This window comes from Bufo gargarizans, chromosome 1, assembly GCF_014858855.1.
Source record: "Bufo gargarizans isolate SCDJY-AF-19 chromosome 1, ASM1485885v1, whole genome shotgun sequence".
Lineage (NCBI taxonomy): Eukaryota > Metazoa > Chordata > Amphibia > Anura > Bufonidae > Bufo > Bufo gargarizans.
Genome location: NC_058080.1, coordinates 13,358,432 through 13,380,243, shown reverse-complemented (window position 1 = coordinate 13,380,243; position 21,812 = coordinate 13,358,432). Strand labels below are relative to the sequence as shown.

The following is a 21,812-nucleotide window of genomic DNA, read 5'->3' as shown; positions in this document are numbered from 1 at the left end:
CTGTCTCTGGTACTACTTCTATAATGTCTGATCTGGAAATATGTTTGTATGCTGAAATGTTGTTATATTCTAGTACACAGGAGGCAGTATTATAGTAGTTATATTCTTGTACATAGGAGGCAGTATTATAGTAGTTATATTCTTGTACATAGGAGCAGTATTATAGTAGTTATATTCTTGTACATAGGAGACAGTATTATAGTAGTTATATTCTTGTACATAGGAGGCAGTATTATAGTAGTTATATTCTTGTACATAGGAGGCAGTATTATAGTAGTTATATTCTTGTACATAGGAGCAGTATTATAGTAGTTATATTCCTGTACATAGGAGCAGTATTATAGTAGTTATATTCCTGTACATAGGAGCAGTATTATAGTAGTTATATTCTTGTACATAGGAGGCAGTATTATAGTAGTTATATTCTTGTACATAGGAGCAGTATTATAGTAGTTATATTCTTGTACATAGGAGACAGTATTATAGTAGTTATATTCCTGTACATAGGAGCAGTATTATAGTAGTTATATTCTTGTACATAGGAGGCAGTATTATAGTAGTTATATTATTGTACATAGGAGGCAGTATTATAGTAGTTATATTCTTGTACATAGGAGCAGTATTATAGTAGTTATATTCTTGTACATAAGAGCAGTATTATAGTAGTTATATTCTTGTACATAGGAACAGTATTATAGTAGTTATATTCTTGTACATAGGAGGCAGTATTATAGTAGTTATATTCTTGTACATAGGAGCAGTATTATAGTAGTTATATTCTTGTACATAGGAGGCAGTATTATAGTAGTTATATTCTTGTACACAGGAAGCAGTATTATAGTAGTTATATTCTTGTACATAGGAGCAGTATTATAGTAGTTATATTCTTGTACATAGGAGCAGTATTATAGTAGTTATATTCCTGTACATAGGATGCAGTATTATAGTAGTTATATTCTTGTACATAGGAGACAATATTATAGTAGTTATATTCTTGTACATAGGAGGCAGTATTATAGTAGGTCTATTCTTGTACATAGGAGACAATATTATAGTAGTTATATTCTTGTACATAGGAGGCAGTATTATAGTAGTTATATTCTTGTACATAGGAGCAGTATTGTAGTAGTTATATCCTTGTACATAGGAGGCAGTATTATAGTAGGTCTATTCTTGTACATAGGAGGCAGTATTATAGTAGTTATATTCTTGTATATAGGAGCAGTATTATAGTAGTTATATTCTTGTACATAGGAGGCAGTATTATAGTAGTTATATTCTTGTACATAGGAGCAGTATTATAGTAGTTATATCCTTGTACATAGGAGGCAGTATTATAGTGGGTCTATTCTTGTACATAGGAGGCAGTATTATAGAAGATATATTGTTGTGCATAGGAAGCAGTATTATAGTAGTTATATTCTTGTACAGGAAAATCCCTTTGTCTATCTTTACAAGATGCCCCAACGATCCCACATGTTCTGTTTCCTTAGTAGCCTGTTGTTCGACTTCAGATCCGGGTTTATTATCATTAGGGATTTTAATGTTTTTATTCTGAAGGAATATCTTAACCACCTCCCGTCTGCCTAACGCAGGAATGCGTTCTGCGGGCGGTCGGGTTATTCCTCATGGACGCATTGGCGCGTCATCTCGCGAGAGGCGAGATTTCCTGTGAATGCGCGCGCACAGGAGTGCGCGTTCACAGGATCGGAAGGTAAACCAGTTGATCTATAGCCTGCCAGCGGCGATCATTCGCTGGCAGGCTGTAGATGCGATTTTTTTTTTAACCCTTGAAAGGTATATCAGACGCTGTTTTGTTAACAGCGTCTGATATACCTGCTACCTGGTCCTCTGGTGGTCCCTTTTGCTTGGATCGACCACCAGAGGACACAGGTAGCTCAGTAATAAGTAGCACCAAGCACCACACTACACTACACCCCCCGTCACTTATTAACCCCTTATTAACCCCTGATTACCCCCCTGTCATTGATCACCCCCCCTGTAAGGCTCCATTCAGACGTCCGTATATGTTTTGCGGATCTGCAAAACACGGACACCGGCAATGTGCTTTCCGCATTTTGCGGTGAGAGAAATATCTCTGTAAAATGACAACTTTGTATAAAAAAAATGGGAAAAGTTGTCTTTTACAGAGATATTTATCTCACACAGTATGGGTATATGTAAAAAGACACCCCAAAACACATTGCCCTACTTCTCCTGAGTACGGCGATACCACATGTGTGACACTTTTTTGCAGCCTAGGTGGGCAAAGGGGCCCAAATTCTAATGAGTATCTTTACGATTTCACAGGGCATTTTTTACGCATTTGGATTCCAAACTACTTCTCACGCTTTAGGTCCCCTAAAATGCCAGGGCAGTATAAATACCCCACAAGTGACCCCATTTTGGAAAGAAGACACCCCAAGGTATTTCGTGAGGGGTATGGTGAGTTCATGTAAAATTTTATTTTTTGTCACAAGTTAGTGGAATATGAGACTTTGTAAGAAAAAAAAAAACTCACTATGCCCATCAGCGAATACCTTAGGGCACGGGTGTCAAACACAAGGCCCGCGGGCCGAATTCGGCCCGCCAGACCTCGTCATGTGGCCCGCGTAGCCGCCGCCGGCCGCCAGCCTTCACCTTTTATTATCACTTCCTGCAGGCGGCCCCCGCTCCTCCCGGCTCCTGTATCGGGTGTATCGCATAAGGAGCGCTGTGAGAGGAGGGAGGCTGGGAGGATGGGCGCTGGCAGTGTGAGTCATACGTCACGCGCCTGCGCCGCCCACTTTATGAACGAAGCAGGCGGCGTGGGCGCATGACGTATGACTCACGCTGCCAGCGCCCGTCCTCCCGGCCTGCCTCCTCCCCCCTCTCGGCGAGCGCTTGTAGTTGTAAGTACCGGTAATACACAGCGCTCCTTATGCGATTATATACATACGGTAACCATTAACTATTAGAGATACGATTATACAGTGAGCGGGGCCCGTGTAGTAGAATAGTCACTGCACGGGCCCCGCTGTCATTATAAAAGCAGATGCCAGCCCCTAGCCCGTGTATTGCGGGTCATTCACTACAGGGACACTTATGGAGGGGATCTGTGGATGACACATAGCATAAGATGCTATATATGTGTCATCCACAGATCCCCCCCATAACTGTTATACACAGATCCCCCATAAGAGCCACCCACAGATCCCCCATAAGTGTCACCCACAGATCCCCCATAAGAGCCACCCACAGATCCCCCATAAGTGTCACCCACAGATCCCCCATAAGTGTCACCCACAGATCCCCCATAAGTGTCACCCACAGATCCCCCATAAGTGTCACCCACAGATCCCCCATAAGTGTCACCCACAGATCCCCCATAAGTGTCACCCACAGATCCCCCATGTGCGTCACCCACAGATCCCCCATGTGCGTCACCCACAGATCCCTAATAACAGTGCCATCCACAGATCCCCCATAACAGTGCCACCCACAGACCACAATTAGTTCAAAACCCACCAAAACAGTAATAATTGAATGCAGTGACAATAATTTATGATAATAAAGAGTGGACACATAGTCCTACAGATACAACCGGCCCTTTGAGGGTGACCAAACTGCTGATGCGGCCCCCGATGAATTTGAGTTTGACACCCCTGCCTTAGGGTGTCTACTTTCCGAAACGGGGTCATTTGTGGGGTGTTTCTACTGTCTGGGCATTGTAGAACCTCAGGAAACATGACAGGTGCTCAGAAAGTCAAAGTGCGTAAATTCAAATTTTTGCACCATATTTTGTAAACGCTATAACTTTTACCCAAACCAATAAATATACACTTATTGCATTTTTTTTTATCAAAGACATGTAGAACAATAAATTTAGAGAAAAATGTATATAGAAATGTAGTTTTATTTGAAAAAAATTCAACAGAAAGTGAAAAATGACATTTTTTTGCAAAAATTTAGGTCAATTTCGATTAATATAAAAAAATGTAAAAATGTCAGCAGCAATGAAATACCACCACATGAAAGCTCTATTAGTGAGAAGAAAAGGAGGTAAAATTCATTTGGGTGGTAAGTTGCATGACCGAGCGATAAACGGTGAAAGTAGTGTAGTGCAGAATTGTAAAAAGTGGTCTGGTCATTAAGGGGGTTTAAGCTAGAGGAGCTGAGGTGGTTAAGATGTCCATTAAAATGTTTGCCCACCATGTGCTATCTATGGAGGTTCAACCTCATGGACCCCTTCCCAGAAGTCGGTATTTCATCTTAATTCTCAGGTATGTAGCGGGTTCCATAAGTAAGTTTCCAATTTCCCACTAATTGTAAAATGATGGCAACATTTTGCAAAATGGGAAAACCCTTTTAATCTCCATCCATTACTCACTGTACCTTGCTTGCATAGGATTCCGCCTCATATCGTAAACTTTGTTCCATTTCTAGCTGGTCCAAGGTTTCAGCATATTCCCGGGTGACTGCAAGCGACACTGTACGAAAAACAAAAGAGCTACTGACTCAGGTAGAGTTTATCAAAATACTTCTGGTTAGGAGATAGCTCACCACTGGTCTCCATCGGTCCATCATTTCTAAGCCATGTTGTCTATAGTGATTTAATGTCAGGTGGTCACATTGTCCAATATCATCCACCAGATTTTATAACACTATCGACAAAAGAATCTTGTGATCATCAACAATCAGTTGACAAGGGCTTGTTGTCACTGTGGATGGGGCATCACCACAGCCTCGTATAAATACACAGGATCAACAGTGATTGGGGCATGAGGCAGAAAAAGAATTTAGGTTTGAAAGGTTTGGAAATTGTCTAGATTTCAGAAAAGTCCATTAAAACACTGCTGCTCAGTTTCTAATCTAATGATTATCCAGATTCTCTCATGAATGTGGTTCTCTGGCTGGTAATATTTTATAAAAAAAAGATCAGAGTAAAGATTAAGTGATCTCCCAGCAATCTACTGCCGCTCGCTTTTCGATGCCTCCCGGTTCTCCTCCATTTCTGGTCACAGAAATTCACTTGGCCAACCACTGCCTCACACATTGATTGGCTGAGTGGTATGTTCCTGCAGGGCCGTCTTTAATATTGATTGGACCCTGGGCAGAATTTTACTTGGGCCCCCTGGACCCCGCCTTCCCACACCTTAGCAGGCAATCACGCCCTCCACCACAACACACACACAAAAAATCCACACATCTAGTAGAGTACAGTGAATGACTGTAAATACTTCCAGTTCTGAAGACTCCAGCGGCTCAGGATCAGTGCTCTGGGCAGCTGGGCTCAGGCTGGAAGTGGGCACCGCTCTGCAGGAAGGAGACCAGGGCTCGGCTCACCCTAGTGTTACAGTGCACCCCAGCACCCCACAGTATGCAGTATAGCACCCTATAGTATACAGCACCACACAGTATGCAGTATAGCACCCCACACTATACAGTACCCCACAGTATATAGTAGAGCAGTATAGCAGCCCACAGTATACAGCACCCCACAGTATACAACACCTCGCAGTATAGCACCTCACCGTATACAGCACCCCAAACTATACACGATACAGCCCCCCACACTATACAGTACAGCAGTATAGCACTCCACACTATACAGCACCCACAATATACAGGCCCCCCACACTATACAGGCCCCCCACACTATACAGGCCCCCCACACTATACAGGCCCCCACACAGTATACAGCCCCCCACACAGTATACAGCCCCCCACACAGTATACAGCCCATCACACAGTATACAGCCCACCACACAGTATACAGCCCCCCACAGTATACAGTCCCACACAGTATACAGCCCCCCCACAGTATACAGCCCCCCACACAGTATACAGCACCCCACTATACAGTAGTTTACAGTATATTAACATAACAGCCCCTGTCACCTTTTTATGATGCAATCTTCACACGAAAAAGCTCCACAGTTAACTTCTGCAACACTCCTGGTAGGACCTGTGATGACCCCATAGCCATGTGACCAGTAATATTGCTAGGTTACTGGTCACAAGGTGATGATGTCATCTAAGGTCCTAGATCGCATTCACAGCTCTAACACAGTACGATGCCTGGACTCAGTGCTGGCAGGCATGGCATGGCAGCACCCCCTGTGTAGCTGACAGCCTGACACCCGGGGCAGTGGCTAGCAGGGCTCAAGAGGCAGCTGTCTTGTGCCCCCCAGAAGCAACTGGGCCCTTTGCCCCTTGGTAAAGACGGCCCTGTGTTCCTGAGAGCCAAGAGGGATCAGGAAGAAGAGATTAATATGGACCTGGAAAGCATCGGAGCATTTGGGGGTTAGGTGAGTATAACATTTTTTTGGGCCATTCTGACCCTTTTTGAAAAATAACGTTACCGAACAACCAGTCAAGAGGGGACAATTGCTTTATCATCTAACACTTGGATTGGGCACCAATTTCTGCATTGCCAGACAAGTGTATAAACTTTTCTCCAAAGGAGGTTTTATGAAGAGTGGCTTCTCCCCATAAACACGTATGCTTAGCTGAGCATGCATGTTTACAGTAGAGTCCAGTGAAGTAGCCATTTGCCAGATGGTCTGGCCCAGACCAACAGCAGAGATATATGACCACCTTGCCTGTCCCACCACCAAATAGATTTATAGCAGATCCAAACATCATTTTTGGCCAGAGATTACAGACATTGTTGTCAGTGGGTTCTGCAAAACTTACTTCTGTTCAACTTTAAAAACTTATTTTGGCTTTTTTCAAGTTTTATACTTATGGCTTCTTTTTCCAGTCTCTCAACTTCAAGCTGCAAGAAAAGTTTAAAGGGGTTGTCCGGAGTGGCAAAATTTGTAGTAAAGTGAAACAGTGTAAAAATAAAATAATAATAAAAGTATCAATAGTCACCCTCATGATCCCTCATCATTGACGTTCTACTGGTTACTAGGTCTCTGCTGGCCTCTACTTTCGGTTATGTCCTTGACGGACAGGAAATGACATTGGATGCTCAGCCAATCACTGTCAACATCTGTGACCCATCTCACCCAACGATTGGCTAAACGGACATCACCTGCTATTTCATGTCTGCCCAGCCTGAACCAGGAAATGGAGACCAATTGAGACCTGGAAAGTTTCAGAATGGCACTGGTGGGGGATCGGTGAGGGTGGGTGTCGAATCTGTCATTATTTTACACAATACTGAGCTATTTATGTTTAAAATATTAAAAAAGTGAGTTAATTTTAAATTCACAATTCCTCTTTTTGTTGATTTATTTTGCTGGTGTTACCGTACACCAATTTTAGTTGATAAATAGACGAGGTCTACACATCTTATAGTATGGTTATTCCATCTACTTATGGCAATAACCACATTTTATATCATGACAATTACGAGAGGTTTTCACAGACCCGCCCTTTTATAGATATATTAAAATAAAGATGACAACACATGACATGACCCTTGATACAAATAACCCCAAGTAAAAGACCCTTTAATATCTTATGGCACTGATTTATAAGTTCGGCCATCTTCTTACCTCCTTGTTTAACCTTTTTGCCTCTAGTCTTAGCTCTTGTAGCTCAGATGCAATTTGTTCCTTTTCTTCTGACAATTTCTGGATGTTCTTCTTCAAATCTAGAATGACAAAAAAAGAAACTTCCAAATGGACCGTCTATGTCAGATGATAAGGAAGAGGATCTTCCACGATTGACTTCTGGCTGGCGTCTGGTCCAAACAATGGGTTCCCCAACTCCTCTACTGGAACAGACTACTGCGGTTACTAAACGTTTATAGAATCACATAGTCTTGAAAAATTGCTATTTTTTTGTATTTACTGAAAAGAAAATTCAAGATGGGAGAATTTAGTTTTGGTTGAAGTTATACAAGTATAAATTAATAGATTTCATTAGCTGAAGCAGTTCAAACTGTCCATTACAGCTGATTTCTGGTACATTTCCCACCTTGGCCTCCACATCCTCCGTCCCCAGCCCCCATCGTACTTATTGCTTTTGAAAACGAAAGGAGATACAAATCTGATGTACTATGGAGAATCTCCCCATTGTTCTCATGGCAAATGGTTCAATGTTCAATGATTGAGACCTTGATCTAGTGAAATCTTGTGTATGAGACAGTCCTGGATAAAAGCGACCCAAGATCAGGGATGGACTGAGCCATCACCAAGACCAAAGTCTGTGAATGGAAGGGCCACACATGCAGACAGTTTTTTGTAATGCCTTCAATAGATGCCATGCAACTGTAAAGTGATTTCAGGAAATGGAAAAGTTATGATAATTATGGACTAAGTCCATCCTATCTCTTCTTCCTTTTCTGAGCGTGCAGCCCAAATGCCTCCTCAATTTATTATGCTCCCCTCCATCATCCAGATTCATCTTCTCGTGGTGACAATTACTACCTCTCTCTATCGAGGCTCCTTTCACCATTCAGTTGGGGCTGTTCAGCAGCTTCTAAGTCCACCACTCACTTACTTGCATCTTACTACTTTCTCTTCTATTGAGCACTTTTGACCATCAACTAGTTGACCAGCTGTGTGTGTTTAAGGCTCATTTACAGTGGGGGGGATAATTGGTCACATTTTCATCTTGGTCATTGTCCAGTGTAAAGCTGGCCAGTGTTCAGACAACAAACAAGCGAATGCTCATTTGTCACTGATCACAGTTTTTATTTGGACATTCAAATCACAGTTTTTCACCAGGCCATAGTCCCATGTGTAGACACTGGGGAGTCAACAATGATTAATTTAAACCCCCCACTATTATTGTGGTATGTAAATATAACTAACGAAGTGAGAACAGACTATATTGTCAATGGGCGCTTGTAACAGGTAGATTATCTGCCCATGTAAAGGGTCACTTAAGGTGGCCATACACAGTCTAAAGTTGATCAAAGCAGACGATTTCAACCAAGTAGATTATTCATCAGATGGACATTAACAGCGAACAATGGTTTTAGCAGACCAATCACACACCTTAATCATCTAGAAAGAAGTGCGTCGAGTTTGGACAATATTCACTATACATTAGTCCACAAATAATCTTTCCGTGAAAGAACATTTACAGAATGTTCCTAGAAAGATTAATTGTCTCATTGCCATTGAACATGTATGGTCAGTTCGATGTCTGTAACAGCCAATATAGAATAAAATGTGTTTGGCTACACTGATCTTTCACCAGACAATCACATTCAATGGTTGTTCAACCATCAACTTCCCTCCAGCTAATGTGTATGGGCCCTTTATATTACATGATTTGATTTATGACATCAGAGGCTCAAAGAACCAGAGATCCAATAGTCATCCTATGCCCCAAGACAGTAGTTATATGGAAATGTGAATGTGGCATATGTACCTTCAACCAGTTGCTGGTTCACCTCAGAAGAATCTGTGTCCACCGCTGCCATGTACTGGTCATCGGTAACCATAGACTGGACATCTTCCAGCAGCTCGCACAGTATCGAAGCTACTATTTGAGTGTCTATTGAGTTCCGCTTCTTGTCCTCTTTATGGACCTGAAATCATAAAGAACCTCATGGATATTCTAGATCACTTGTACTTTTTGAAGGTTTTTAGGCAATTTTGAGAATTATGTTGAAAACAGAACAACATCCATCATAAAACAGAATATTTAACCTTGATCTGTAGATGTGATCACTTGGCTCATAAAGATGGCATTACACATTAGTCGGCTGGGATAGGACAACCATCTAATCTATATTTTTGCCTCCTGACTCTCCTTCAACACCAGATATCGAGGGAGATAAGATCAGAAATTTTGCTAATGTTTCTCTTAAAAAAGTTTAGCTTGATATGGGATATTTCTCTAATGTTATTCTGGTGCTAATGTTTCTATGGGGCTAGAGTTGCCCTGTCATATACCCTGTAGGCCATTAGTACATTTTGAGGTAATAGAGGAAGTCCTCTGTTTAGAATTATCTGTGGAGAGAGGTTAGAAACATCTTCTAAATGGACATTGTGTAATGCTTTACTTCTCCTGTGGTGGCACTGTAGGGAGAATGAACACTTACTGCTAGGTTTTGCTCACAGATTACAGCTGATCACCAGAGGTCCCAGCAGGTGGACACTTTCTAATCTCAAGGGATCCTTCTTACAAGCAGAGAGCAGAGGAGAACCCCTTGTGATTCATCTTTAACAAAAATGAAAGTGTGATCCAACCCTTGCTTTACCAGTAGTCTGACAGACTGTATTTATTGATTCTCTATTATTTGGAATCTCAGATGTGATTCTTTGACCTGCTGTTTCACATTATTGACCTGGATTTCATGTTCCTCAGCCTGCTCCTCAAGCGTTAACTCCATCTCACACTCGGCTTCAAGTACTGTGAATTCTTCCAGAAGTTTCTGTGATACTGCGGAAAAGTGTGGGAGCATAAACACATCTGTAATCAATAATGTGGAGAAATAAGGATAGCTTGGACACTATATTATTATTTAGTTGCAGTAGTTTATCAGTATCAGTAACCACGTCCAATAGTCTTGCAGGCCAGTATAATATCCATTAGACTTTAGAAGGAGTCTTCTTAGCCAGTGCCCCATGGTCACCCTAGACCCACCAGTGGCCATAACATCCTGACTCCCTTATTCTTGCTAGCAACAACCTCCTAGCCCTTGCAAGTGGTGACCCAGGGATGGAGCAAAGTCCACGCAGGTGCACAAACCACACAGAGTTATTTTGGGAAATTGATTATGAGGGTAACTTTTGAAGTCCATTTTCGTTAAAGAGGTTGTCTGACTGTTTGCAACTAATGACCTTTCCTCTAGATAGACATCAGCATCTGATCTATGAAGAAGGGGTCTCACACCCTCACTGGTCAGCTGTTTGAGAAGGCCCCAGAGCTACTTCTCGCTGCATACTTGTCACGGCCATGGCTATGACCGTGACTCTCTAACCGCATGCGGTTTCGTGTGGGTTTAAACCACAGGTGAGGGCCGCTGGCGTGTGGCCTAACTTGTGGTTGCCGCGGGCAACTGTTTGTCTCATGTGTATGTGCAGCAGCAGCCTGAGCGTGGCTGGGCAGCTTGCTGCAGTTGCATGCGGTTGCGCCTAACAACCTTTCTGTTAGGTGCGTGTGTATTTATGCACTGTTGTTTGTCTCTGTGCACTCTGTGTAGTATGTGTGGTGTGCACTGACACCATTCCCCTCACTGTGGTTGTCCGTGGCAACGTTTGCTGCTATTGTGTACATGTGGTGGCACTGTCCCGGCCTTCGGGCTGACTCCCAGGACAGGGTTGCCATCCATGTCGCTGCCAGCGCCAACAGCCACAGTGTGTCATGCTTGTTGGACACTTCCCCTTTATGTTTGTGAGTTTCCCTTCTGTGGTGTTGGAAGGGTTAACTCCCTTCCCAGTGTGTGTGATGTCACTGGGTGTGTCCTTCCGTTGGGTGTGGCTTCTTGGCCTATATAGCCTGGGCCTTTGGCAAGGCTCAGTAGGTTGCTTCAGCCTTTCTAGCTGGAGCAGCCTCCTGTGTTGCTATCTGCCAGTGAGAGCCACCACTGTGGTCATAGGTCTATGTTCAGGTCTAAGTGTATGTTTAAGTTTGCCTGTGTGTTTATTTTGTATGTTATATTCTGTTGGGACTTTCCTTTGTATTTGGTGCAGCATACGGTTCTGGATTCCAGTCTTCTTAGGGATCCAGTCAGCGAGGCTGTGGCAGGTTGGTGGAACTTGATGTTCGCCTGCCATTCCCGTATAGCTGTTTACGAGTTCCCCTTTTCCCAACAGCTTGGCCGTTGAGACTCCTGCTCCTCCGTGCTTAGGAGGAGTAGGTCGTCTTACCCAGCTCCTAGCGCAGGGATCTGCGGAGGGTAAGACAGGGCTCCGAGGTTCCTGCGCATGGGTCCTCCTACCTTTAAGGTCGGCCCATGCAGGTTAGGAGTTAGGGTCAGGGTAGGGACGCTGTAGGAGGTGACCTGCTCCCTATCCTGTTTGCATGGCCGAGTAGCCTTTACAACACCGGGCATCGCACGGCTGAGGGTTTCCCCCATCCTCAGCCGTGACAATACTTTAGGCCAGTGACATCATGACCATCAGTCACGTGGCCTAGGTGCAGCTCAGTGTGGGAGGAAATCGTAGAACCCATGCAAACGCGGGGACAAGGTACAAACTCCACGCAGATGTTGTCCTTGGTCAGATTCAAACCCAGGACCCCAGTGCTGCAAGGCACCAATCAATCACTGGACCACCATCTAGAGATATTACTTCATCTTTTATACCACTGCCTACTAGAGTAAGATTCTAAAATTTTATGTGACTTTTTAAAAAAAAATACATATTTGATAAATCTGGCATAAACCTTCTCGCCTGGCCAACCACACCCACTTTCCAAAAGTGGCATGCACGGAATAAAATCGCAAAAAGAAGTTTACATTTTTTTTAGCAAAAACGTGCCCCAAAATTTTCCATACAGGGCCTCATACATTTGCTTCATTATTTTTTATTACATGTTTTTTTATATTTCTTCTGAAATTCAGCAGTATATAACCCAATATCCCCATAGAGACAAAATTCCTGACATCACTTAGGTCTAGTTGTCCCGTCGCACTTCATGGGATTCTATTATAAGTCGATCTCTCCATACCCGCCACTCCAAGTTGCAGAAAAGTTGCGAGACACAAAAATATTGCGCAGTTATTTTAGAACTGTGCAAACAGCCGAATCTTAGGCGAGTCGAGTGTGGCGCACAATTTCCATTAAAGTCAGTAGGGGAAAATTTGCACACAACGTGCAACACAAAGTTTGACTTTTTTGTGACTCTTAGATCCACTTAGATCCACATGCCACTTGTCACGTTTCGACACCATTGACAAACATTATATGAAATGTTGTGGGACACATGTCGCTGTGTAGCCGAACCCTAATGTTACGCAAATCAATGAGATATTTTGATAGATGAATTTAGGAAACCCCAAGCTGTACAAAAACATTTCCACCATCAAAATTATAAACCTGAGGAGAACCCGACTACACCTACATTCAGCAAATTCTTGGAGCTGCCTCTGACTATCTTCATCCTGTGAAAGAAGAACATGCAGGATAAAACTAGAGCACTATGGACAGTTAGCATATAATAACATGTCTGAAGGCCCAGCATCACCCAAAAATATTCCAGATTAGGAAATATCCTCACTGATGATACCAGCTCTCCTCAGATACCACTGCCACTGTATTCTAGTATTGCTAGCTCTGACATCACTGGCCCACCCTGATAACCCTAACCCTTAGGCCTCATGCAAACGACCATATATTGCATCCGTGTCTGATCCATATTTTTTGCTGGTCGCACATGGTCCCTTTCATTTCTATGTATCCGCAAAAAAAATAAATGGACTGCGCACATGTCATCCGTGTGCCATCTGCATCTGTATATCCTATTCTTGTCCGTATTGTGGACAGGAATAATCACTTCAGATTGCACATGGAAGGTGTCGCTATTTTGCAGATCTGTGATTTGTGGGCTGCAATACGGACACATTAGTGTGCATAAGGCTTTTCTCTGATGTCACAGCCCTCCCAGATAACCCTGCCTCCTCATACTGATGTCACCATCCCTCTGCAGATAACTCCACCTTCTGCTCTCCATGTGGATAACTCCACCTCCTCATACTGATGTCACCATCCCTCTGCATATAACTCCACCTTCTGCTCTCCATGTGGATAACTCCGCCTCCTCATACTGATGTCACCATCCCACTGCAGATAACTCCACCTTCTACTCTCCATGTGGATAACTCCGCCTCCTCATACTGATGTCACCATCCCTCTGCAGATAACTCCACCTTCTGCTCTCCATGTGGATAACCCCACCTCCTCATACTGATCTCACCATCCCACTGCAGATAACTCCACCTTCTGCTCTCCATGTGGATAACTCCGCCTCCTCATACTGATGTCACCATCCCACTGCAGATAACTCCACCTTCTGCTCTCCATGTGGATAACTCCGCCTCCTCATACTGATGTCACCATCCCTCTGCAGATAACTCCACCTTCTGCTCTCCATGTGGATAACTCTGCCTCCTCATACTGATCTCACCATCCCTCTGCAGATAACTCCACCTTCTGCTCTCCATGTGGATAACTCCACCTCCTCATACTGATGTCACCATCCCTCTGCAGATAACTCCACCTTCTGTTCTCCATGTGGATAACCCCACCTCCTCATACTGATCTCACCATCCCTCTGCAGATAACTCCACCTTCTGCTCTCCATGTGGATAACTCCACCTCCTCATACTGATCTCACCATCCCTCTGCAAATAACTCCACCTTCTGCTCTCCATGTAAATAACTCTACCTCCTCATACTGATGTCACCCACCATCCCTCTGCAGATAACTCCACCTTCTCTTCTGGTCTTCATTTAGATAACCCTGCCTCCCTGCCTGCTTTATCTCACGTCACCATCTCTAAATAGATACCCCGGTCCCTTGATGTCAACAACCCTCCCAGGTTACCCCACTTCCTCATACTGATGTCACCAACTCGCTGCAGACTCCACCTTCTGATCTCCATGTAGATAACCTTACCTCTTCATACTGATTTCACAGGCCATCTCCTAGATAGCCCCAACATCTGCTCTCCATGTAGATAACCCAGTCTCGTATGGATGTTGCATGCATCTAGCACTTTCTATGGGGGTGCATGTGCCTGGCCTTGAATTGGGGGAACATATTACTGGCACTTTGTATGAGGGGACGTGTGACGAGCAGTCTATTTGGCTACATTGTATATGGTAGAATGGGGATATCACTGTATATAGTCCTGTGGGTAAAGATGGGTAGCTTGCAGAAAACCTTCTGATTCCATCCCTATCATCTGAGGAGAAGCAGGGCAGAGATTGGATTATCGGAGGTGTTCTTTAAGCACTTCAATGAAGTTGATGCTATCATATAGAAATATTTTTGGCCGAAATTGTATGGATACAGCTACTGTATGTGTGGGAATACAGCTCTGTATGGATACAGCTACTGTATGTGTGGGAATACAGCTCTGTATGGATCTGCACTACTGGATGCTGCTAGCTAGGTATATGGTATGTTCAAGGAAGGTCCATTTTAGCCTTTGCAGCATTAATTGGCCTGAATACAGTTATATCTGTCTGTGCTATATGCTTTATTCAGCTGTGATTGTAGGTATAAGTTGATTAGTCCATAAAGTGATGGCCATTGGCTAAGCTTCGTGGGATCTTCTATTGACACCATAATGTAACGTTGCCTATCTTGATGTCTGAATCCATTTTAAATTCTGCTGTATTGAAAATGCGTCCATATATGATTGCATTAGATTGTATTGGATGCAATCATTTTGTATGGTAAGGAACAGGAGGTGGCTGACTGTGGATTACCTCACTGATGACGTCCGACTCAGAACTGCTGGAGAGCTGGAGATCTGGAAGATAGACAAAAAGCAAACCAACAATTACCAGATGGGCTGTAAGAGACAGAAGCGAGGAAGAATATAGAGGTCACCATCCAGAACTACTGCCAGCAAACTCAATCTGCTACCTATCTCCCTTCACCACGCTGGTTGGTAGATATAAGGGTACCTCGAGGTATTCATCCAGAGCACCCTGCAAGGCAGGTTGGATTTGGCTGCTAGACACCCAGGTTACGTTTGCTGAGTAGGATGGTGGAACACAGTTGTTAGCTTCCAAGGGGCAGTGGCTGTGGACACACTGTACAAACTAACCAGTTTGGCTTTGGACTATCTCTAAGGGTGTTATCCTGGCAGTACCCTGGTATTCACCATTTAACCTCTATACAGAGATCTGAACCTCGCTGCAGAGGAGCCACCATGCTACTACATCTTGAGATTGACCTGGTGTAGTTGGCAGCTGACCCATGGGGGTCAGAGACATGAGTCCAAAGCACGAATGGGTCAGGAAAATACAGGCCAAGGTCAGTCAGTCAATTCTGAAATCAGGACAGATGACAATGGTCAATACGAGAAACAGGCTAAAATTAGGGCAGATGGCATGGAGTCAGAGTCGGCTGTCAGGCTGGAGCTTGGTATACAGGTAGTCAGACAGAATGTCTCACCTTCACTGGTAACTAGAGACTAAGCACCCAAAACTCAGGCACCCTTCCACTGGGCAGGGCCCCTTAAACACACAGGGAAGACCGGCCATTGGCTGGGGTAGGGTTGGGACGCACGCACACTGGCTCTTTGAGAGGTTGACAGTGAGCTAGCATGTATTTACAATATAGAAGAGGCCAGCAGGTAATCAGCCAGCATGATTAGTGCCACGCATGTGCCGCAGGAAAGAACAGGCAACGGTGGGAATGGGACGCCAGCTCAAGTAGGCTTACAAGTAGAAGATCTATCAGATATCAAGGAGTAGCAGGAGAATACAAGCCAGAGTAAAACACCAGGAGAGTCATTGATCCAAAAACAAGCTGAGGAGTCAAAGCTAGATGAAAAAGTAAAAACCTAATCAGTAAGGGGTTAATATCAGAAGAACCCGGAAGAGTCAACGCAGGTCAATACACAGGAAGCTCTAACTAGAATGCAGAGCTCAGACTGAAGCCAGTAATCAATGAGTCACCGGCAATGACAAGAAGAAAATGCCAGACTTAATCCCCCACTTAGCTCCGGGATTGGTGCCAAGCCAGGAACCTGAACGGCTCAGCGTCCAGGCTCACGGGTAGGCCAACCAGCCGAAGCTTGGCTGGTTGGCATGGCAACTCTTCTGGAACAGCCATGCCTGGATCATGGCTGGGTTCCTGACATGGGCACTGTGGACCTTCTAAAGGCTCCTCATCCCAAGGCTAACAACTCCACACTTCAGGCTCTTCTCCCAATGAGAGGGTCCTTTCTGAAAAGGAACTTGTCTCCATAAAGATGCAGGTTCGTCTGCGGCATGTTATAGATAGTGATGGACGAACATCGGCCGGGACGATTTAATGGCAGGCGAATCTGAAAAACCTCCAGGTCATATTTGCAGCCAGCAAACACTTACTAGAAGTGCACAAATAGTCCCACAACATGGACAGTGACATACCAGAGGGGGATCACTGGCAAAAATTCCCACCAAAAATATGTATTTTAATCAGGGGTATTTTTATGCATCTTAAAGGGAAACTCTCAAAAATGTGCTTTGCTGGAGCCTAGAAATTTTTTATTTCCTATCGGTTTGATTTATACAAATGTGCAGCACTCCACGTTTTTGTATCCATTAAAAAAATGCATACGCTAACGTAATTTTTTTTCTACCATGGAACTGTATAGTGAACGGACGCCACTGTACGGCATTAGTCTGAGGCATCTGTTAACACTTACATTTTTGGTATGCATTAAATGGATGTCAAAAATAGGATGTGAACCCAGCCCTAGTGTCAGAGTAAGCACCAGTACACAGCGGAGCAGCGTGGCGGAGAGCGGAGGCCGCCATGTACTGACAGAGCGCTACCTGGTCCTGGTGGTCAGGGATGAGGACTGTGTTTCCCAAGGATCATTTATCTACTGGGAAATACAGGGCACAGTATAATACACTAGAATCTATATACTATAAAGATATTAGCCCTACCCCCGAATAATAATACAATTAGGTGGTCATTTATTATATAGAAATACATCTATGTTAGGCGTATGTCTGACACAGATTGTGGCGCAAAGGTCCTTAGCACCGCAATCTGCATATTTTTCCCACTCATGCCAGGTTTAAAAAAGGATGGCATGGGCAGGGAAAGAGATACAGTTATGACTATCCAGTTATTGGATACCATCGCCACACATTGACCGGATAACACCTCAGTACAGTGACCGGATAACACCGCCATACCGTGACTGGATAAAAGAGTATAAGAGGGCAAAGTACAGGGAATGACTAGGGGCACTGCACAGGGTGTGGTAAGAGGGCACAATGCATGGTATAAGGGGGCACAGTACTGGGTGAGGGGCACAGTACAGGGTGGGGGGCACAGTCACATGACCCTGTGACATTAGAAGGTCCTGATGGTGAATGTGGTTCATATGCCACCATAATGAGAGGCAGAGGAGTGAGACAGGGGTGTGATTATGTGGCTAGAGATAAAAAATGTAACTGTCGGCCAGTGCAGGCCCCAAAAATTAGGCAATAGGCATTCACCTGACAGCAAAGAACTTTGGATTCTGTGGCTGGAGGTACATTAGGCGGTCACAGGATAAATATGTAACTGTCGGCCAGTGCAGGCCCAAAAAATTAGGCATTCAATGGACATAAAAGGCCTTTTTTGCCGCAGTATATACATAAGGCAAGGACCATTCTTTGTTCTGGGTGGTGGTGGATATGTGTGGACTGGCATGAGGAAATTCAATTACAAGTGGTTATCACAGGTGTTGAAATCCTCCGAGATCCATGCCTCATTCATTTTAAAAAATGTGAGGTAGTCCACACTGTCGTGAGCTAAGCGATTGCGCTTATCGGTCATGATCCCCCCTGCTGCGGATAATGTTCTTTCAGACAGGACACTCGACGAGGGGCAAGCCAAGAGTTCCATGGCAAATTGTGCCAGCTCTGGCCACAGGTCAAGCCTGCACACCCAGTACTCCAGGGGTTCATCTCTTCTCAAAGAGTCCACATCAGCCATTAACCCGATGTAGTCGGACAACTGTCGATCTAGACGTTCCCTGAGGCTGGATCCAGAGGGCGGCTGTCGATGGGTTGGCTGCAAGAATGATCTCATATCCGAAGTGACCAACACATCTTCAAACCGCCCTCTTTTTGCAGGCGCGGTAGGATTGGTACCCGCACCTGTTTCGCTGTGGGTGGAAATTCCTCTGCCAGCGCCCGCAACAGCAGAATGCAGTATCTCTCACAGCAAGGCCTGGAAATGCTGCATTCTGACAGCCCTCTGTCATGCTGGTAACATGTCCGCCATTTTGAGTTTGTACCGGGGGTCTAAGTACATTGCCACCCAGTACTGGTCCTTGCCCTTTATGATTTTTATAGGGGGGTCCCTTTCCAAACACTGGAGCAGGAAGGCCCCCATTTCCACTAAATTGGAAGTGGTGTAGTGGACTGCCTCCTGCTTATCGCCCAGGAGAATGTCGTCCTCGGTCTCCTCTCCCCAGCCACGGACAACACCAGGGATCCTCGAAAAGTTTAAAGTCCCCCTCAAAGCCTGCTCTTCTTGCTCCTCCTCCTCCTCCTCCCAGCCACCATCCTCCTCTGACTACTGTTCAGACTCCTGCTGACTTGTCTTAGATGGAGTAGCCCCCCCTGGGAATTCATCCAGCATTGCGACTTCCTCATCTTCCAGCTCCTGCTCCTCGGTGGCTTGATCAATGACACAACTCAATGCACGCTCCAGAAAGAAAGCGTAAGGTACGATGTCACTGATGGCGCCCTGGCTGCGATTGACCAGTTTGGTGATCTTATCAAATGGCCGCAGAAGTCTGCATGTGTCACACATGAGCAGCCACTGGCGCGGTGAAGAGAAACCAAGCTCCCCAGAACCTGTCCTGCGGCAGAGTTCGTACAGGTAGTCGTTAACGGCACGTTTCTGCTGGAGCAGCCTATCAAGCATATACAAGGTGGAGTTCCAGCGCGTCGGGCCATCACAAATCAGACGTATAACAGGCAAGTGGTGTCGCCGCTGAACATCAGCAAGGCGAGCCATGGCCGTGTAAGATCTTCTAAAATGGCCAGAGATTTTCCTGGCCTGCCGCAAGACGTCCTGGACCCCAGGGTATTTAGCAACGAATCGCTGCACGACTAAGTTCAGGAGTGTGCCATGCACGGCACGTGTGTCATTTTGCCCTGTTTCAGCACTCAGCAGATTGGCACCGTTGTCACACACCACTTTACCAACTGTCAAATTGAGCGGGGTTAGCCACTGATCGGCCTGTGACCACAGAGCTGAAAGCAGTGCAGGACCGGTGTGGCTCTTGGCATCCAGGCACAACAGCCGCAGCACAGCACGGCAACGTCTCACCTGGCATGTCGAAAAGGTTCTGGGGGGCGCAGCGGAAGAGGCGGTAGCAGTGGAAAAGGAGGAGTCAGCCGAGGAGGAGATGGCGGATGGAGTAGGAGGAGAAGAAGAGGCAGGCCTGCATGCAATCCATGGCGGTAACACCAAATCCACACGGGTGCCACGGGTTGCATGCTTGATGGCTGTCAGAAGGTTCACCCAGTGGGCAGTAAAAGTATGTACCTTCCCTGCCTGTGTTTGCTAGACCACGTGTCTGTGTCAGATGTATTTTGACACCAACACTGTGAGCCAAAGATACATTCACTTGCCGCTGAACGTGGTCATATAGCTCCGGGATGCCCTTCTGGGAGAAATATTTCCTTCCTGGGACCTTCCATTGTGGTGTGCCAATGGCCACAAGTTTTCTAAAGGCCTCCGAGTCCACCAATTTATATGGCAGTAGTTGGTGGGCTAGCAGTTCCGACAAGCTGGCAACAAGCCGTTGGGCAAGAGGGTTATCCGACCGGCATCATCATTTTTTACGCTCGAACGGCACGGTGGAAGGTGGAGTGGAGGACAAATGGGAGGAGAGAGGAGAAGAGGCAGGACGTGGAGCGCCGGGTGTGTGGCTTTGTGGGTTCTGACGGCGTTGCTGCCACTGGGCTCGGTGATGGGAGGCCAAGTGCCTTCTTAAGGCGTCGTCCCTAGGTGAGTGTTGGGCTTACCGCGATGTATGCGTTGACAGCACAGGCTGCAGATGGCAACACTATTGTCAGCAGCTGACACGTTAAAAAAAGCCCACACTGCGAAGCCATGTGCCGGCGTCCTGGGAGCGCCAGATGTGACCGTACATGGTGGATGGCTCACTCCAGATACATTTGCAGTCTGCTTTTTGCCTCCTGTGCACTACGAGTTCTGTCTGCTTCTCCTCCTTCTCCTCCCTATCGGCTGCTCTGTCTCTCCCTCTGAACTCCCCTCCTCTTCCTCTCTTGGGTGCACCCACGTGACACGTCATCATCGTCACCTTCACCACCACTGACATTAGAGATCTCGGAGTAGGCAGCAACAGCGGGGATCACCCTCCTTGGGCTGATCTGGGTACTGTCGTCAGACAGCTGGGTGGCGGCCGTTGCTACCTCCTCTTCCTGATCCGATGTCAAGTATGGCTGCGCATCGGTAAGGTTTGGGAATGGATGGGAAAATAATTCCTCTGACTCGAGTGGAGGGGCTATGGTGGTGGTCGGGGTGTCTTTGGGGGTGCACACGGCAGAGAGTGAGGAGGGTGCAGATACAGAAGATGAGGAGGCTGCAGTAGCGGAAGGGTGAGTGAGCCACTCAACCAACTCTGGTGCGTCATTTGACGTAATCGCAAGCACCTTCTCCAACTTCGAACTTAGTCTCCGACCTGGTGCACCTGCCCGACCCCTACAACCCCTGCGGAATGGCCTGCCTCTTCCTCTGCCTGTCATTTTCTAAATGACCCTCTGCCTAAGTCCGTAGAGAAGAGCAGTATTAGTGGAAGAAGGTATTTGGCAGGCCTCAATCAGTATTTGGTATATAGCACCCTTCAATAAGTATTTTGTGGAAGAAGGTATAACTCAGCCCTCAAGCTGTTTTTTGGGGGGGCAACAGGTATATCACACCAGTTGCAATTAGTTATTCCAATAGTGTTTGTCCCTCTATCTAGCTGCGGTATCTCAGCAGAACCGCACACAACTGCTGCACATTATAGATAGTATATTATAAGTATATCACACCCCTCAGTATGTCACACCTATCGATAGCACACCTATACCAGTCCTTAAAAGGACTTTTGTGGCCCTATTAGCTAGCGTTTGGTGTCCCTAACAGCCTGTCCCTGCTCCACACAGCAACCTCTCCCTACACTGGCACGGGTTCTGTTATAGTGTGGGGGGTGTCCATGTGCTGATACGTCT

The 21,812-nt window shown here is 45.5% G+C and overlaps 1 protein-coding gene across 1 annotated transcript in view; it reads right to left on the bottom strand.

Moving 5' to 3' along the window:
* LOC122938829 (shootin-1-like) overlaps nucleotides 1-21,812 on the bottom strand; it is a 49,893-nt gene that overhangs the window by 22,733 nt on the left and 5,348 nt on the right. Inside the window, exons 2-8 of the mRNA XM_044294659.1 lie at nucleotides 15,330-15,373; nucleotides 12,958-12,997; nucleotides 10,238-10,332; nucleotides 9,316-9,475; nucleotides 7,488-7,585; nucleotides 6,679-6,760; nucleotides 4,375-4,469 (exon numbers count right to left, since the gene is read on the bottom strand). Coding sequence (XP_044150594.1) covers nucleotides 4,375-4,469; nucleotides 6,679-6,760; nucleotides 7,488-7,585; nucleotides 9,316-9,475; nucleotides 10,238-10,332; nucleotides 12,958-12,997; nucleotides 15,330-15,373 — 614 coding nt within the window. The remainder of the gene's footprint in view (nucleotides 1-4,374; nucleotides 4,470-6,678; nucleotides 6,761-7,487; nucleotides 7,586-9,315; nucleotides 9,476-10,237; nucleotides 10,333-12,957; nucleotides 12,998-15,329; nucleotides 15,374-21,812) is intronic.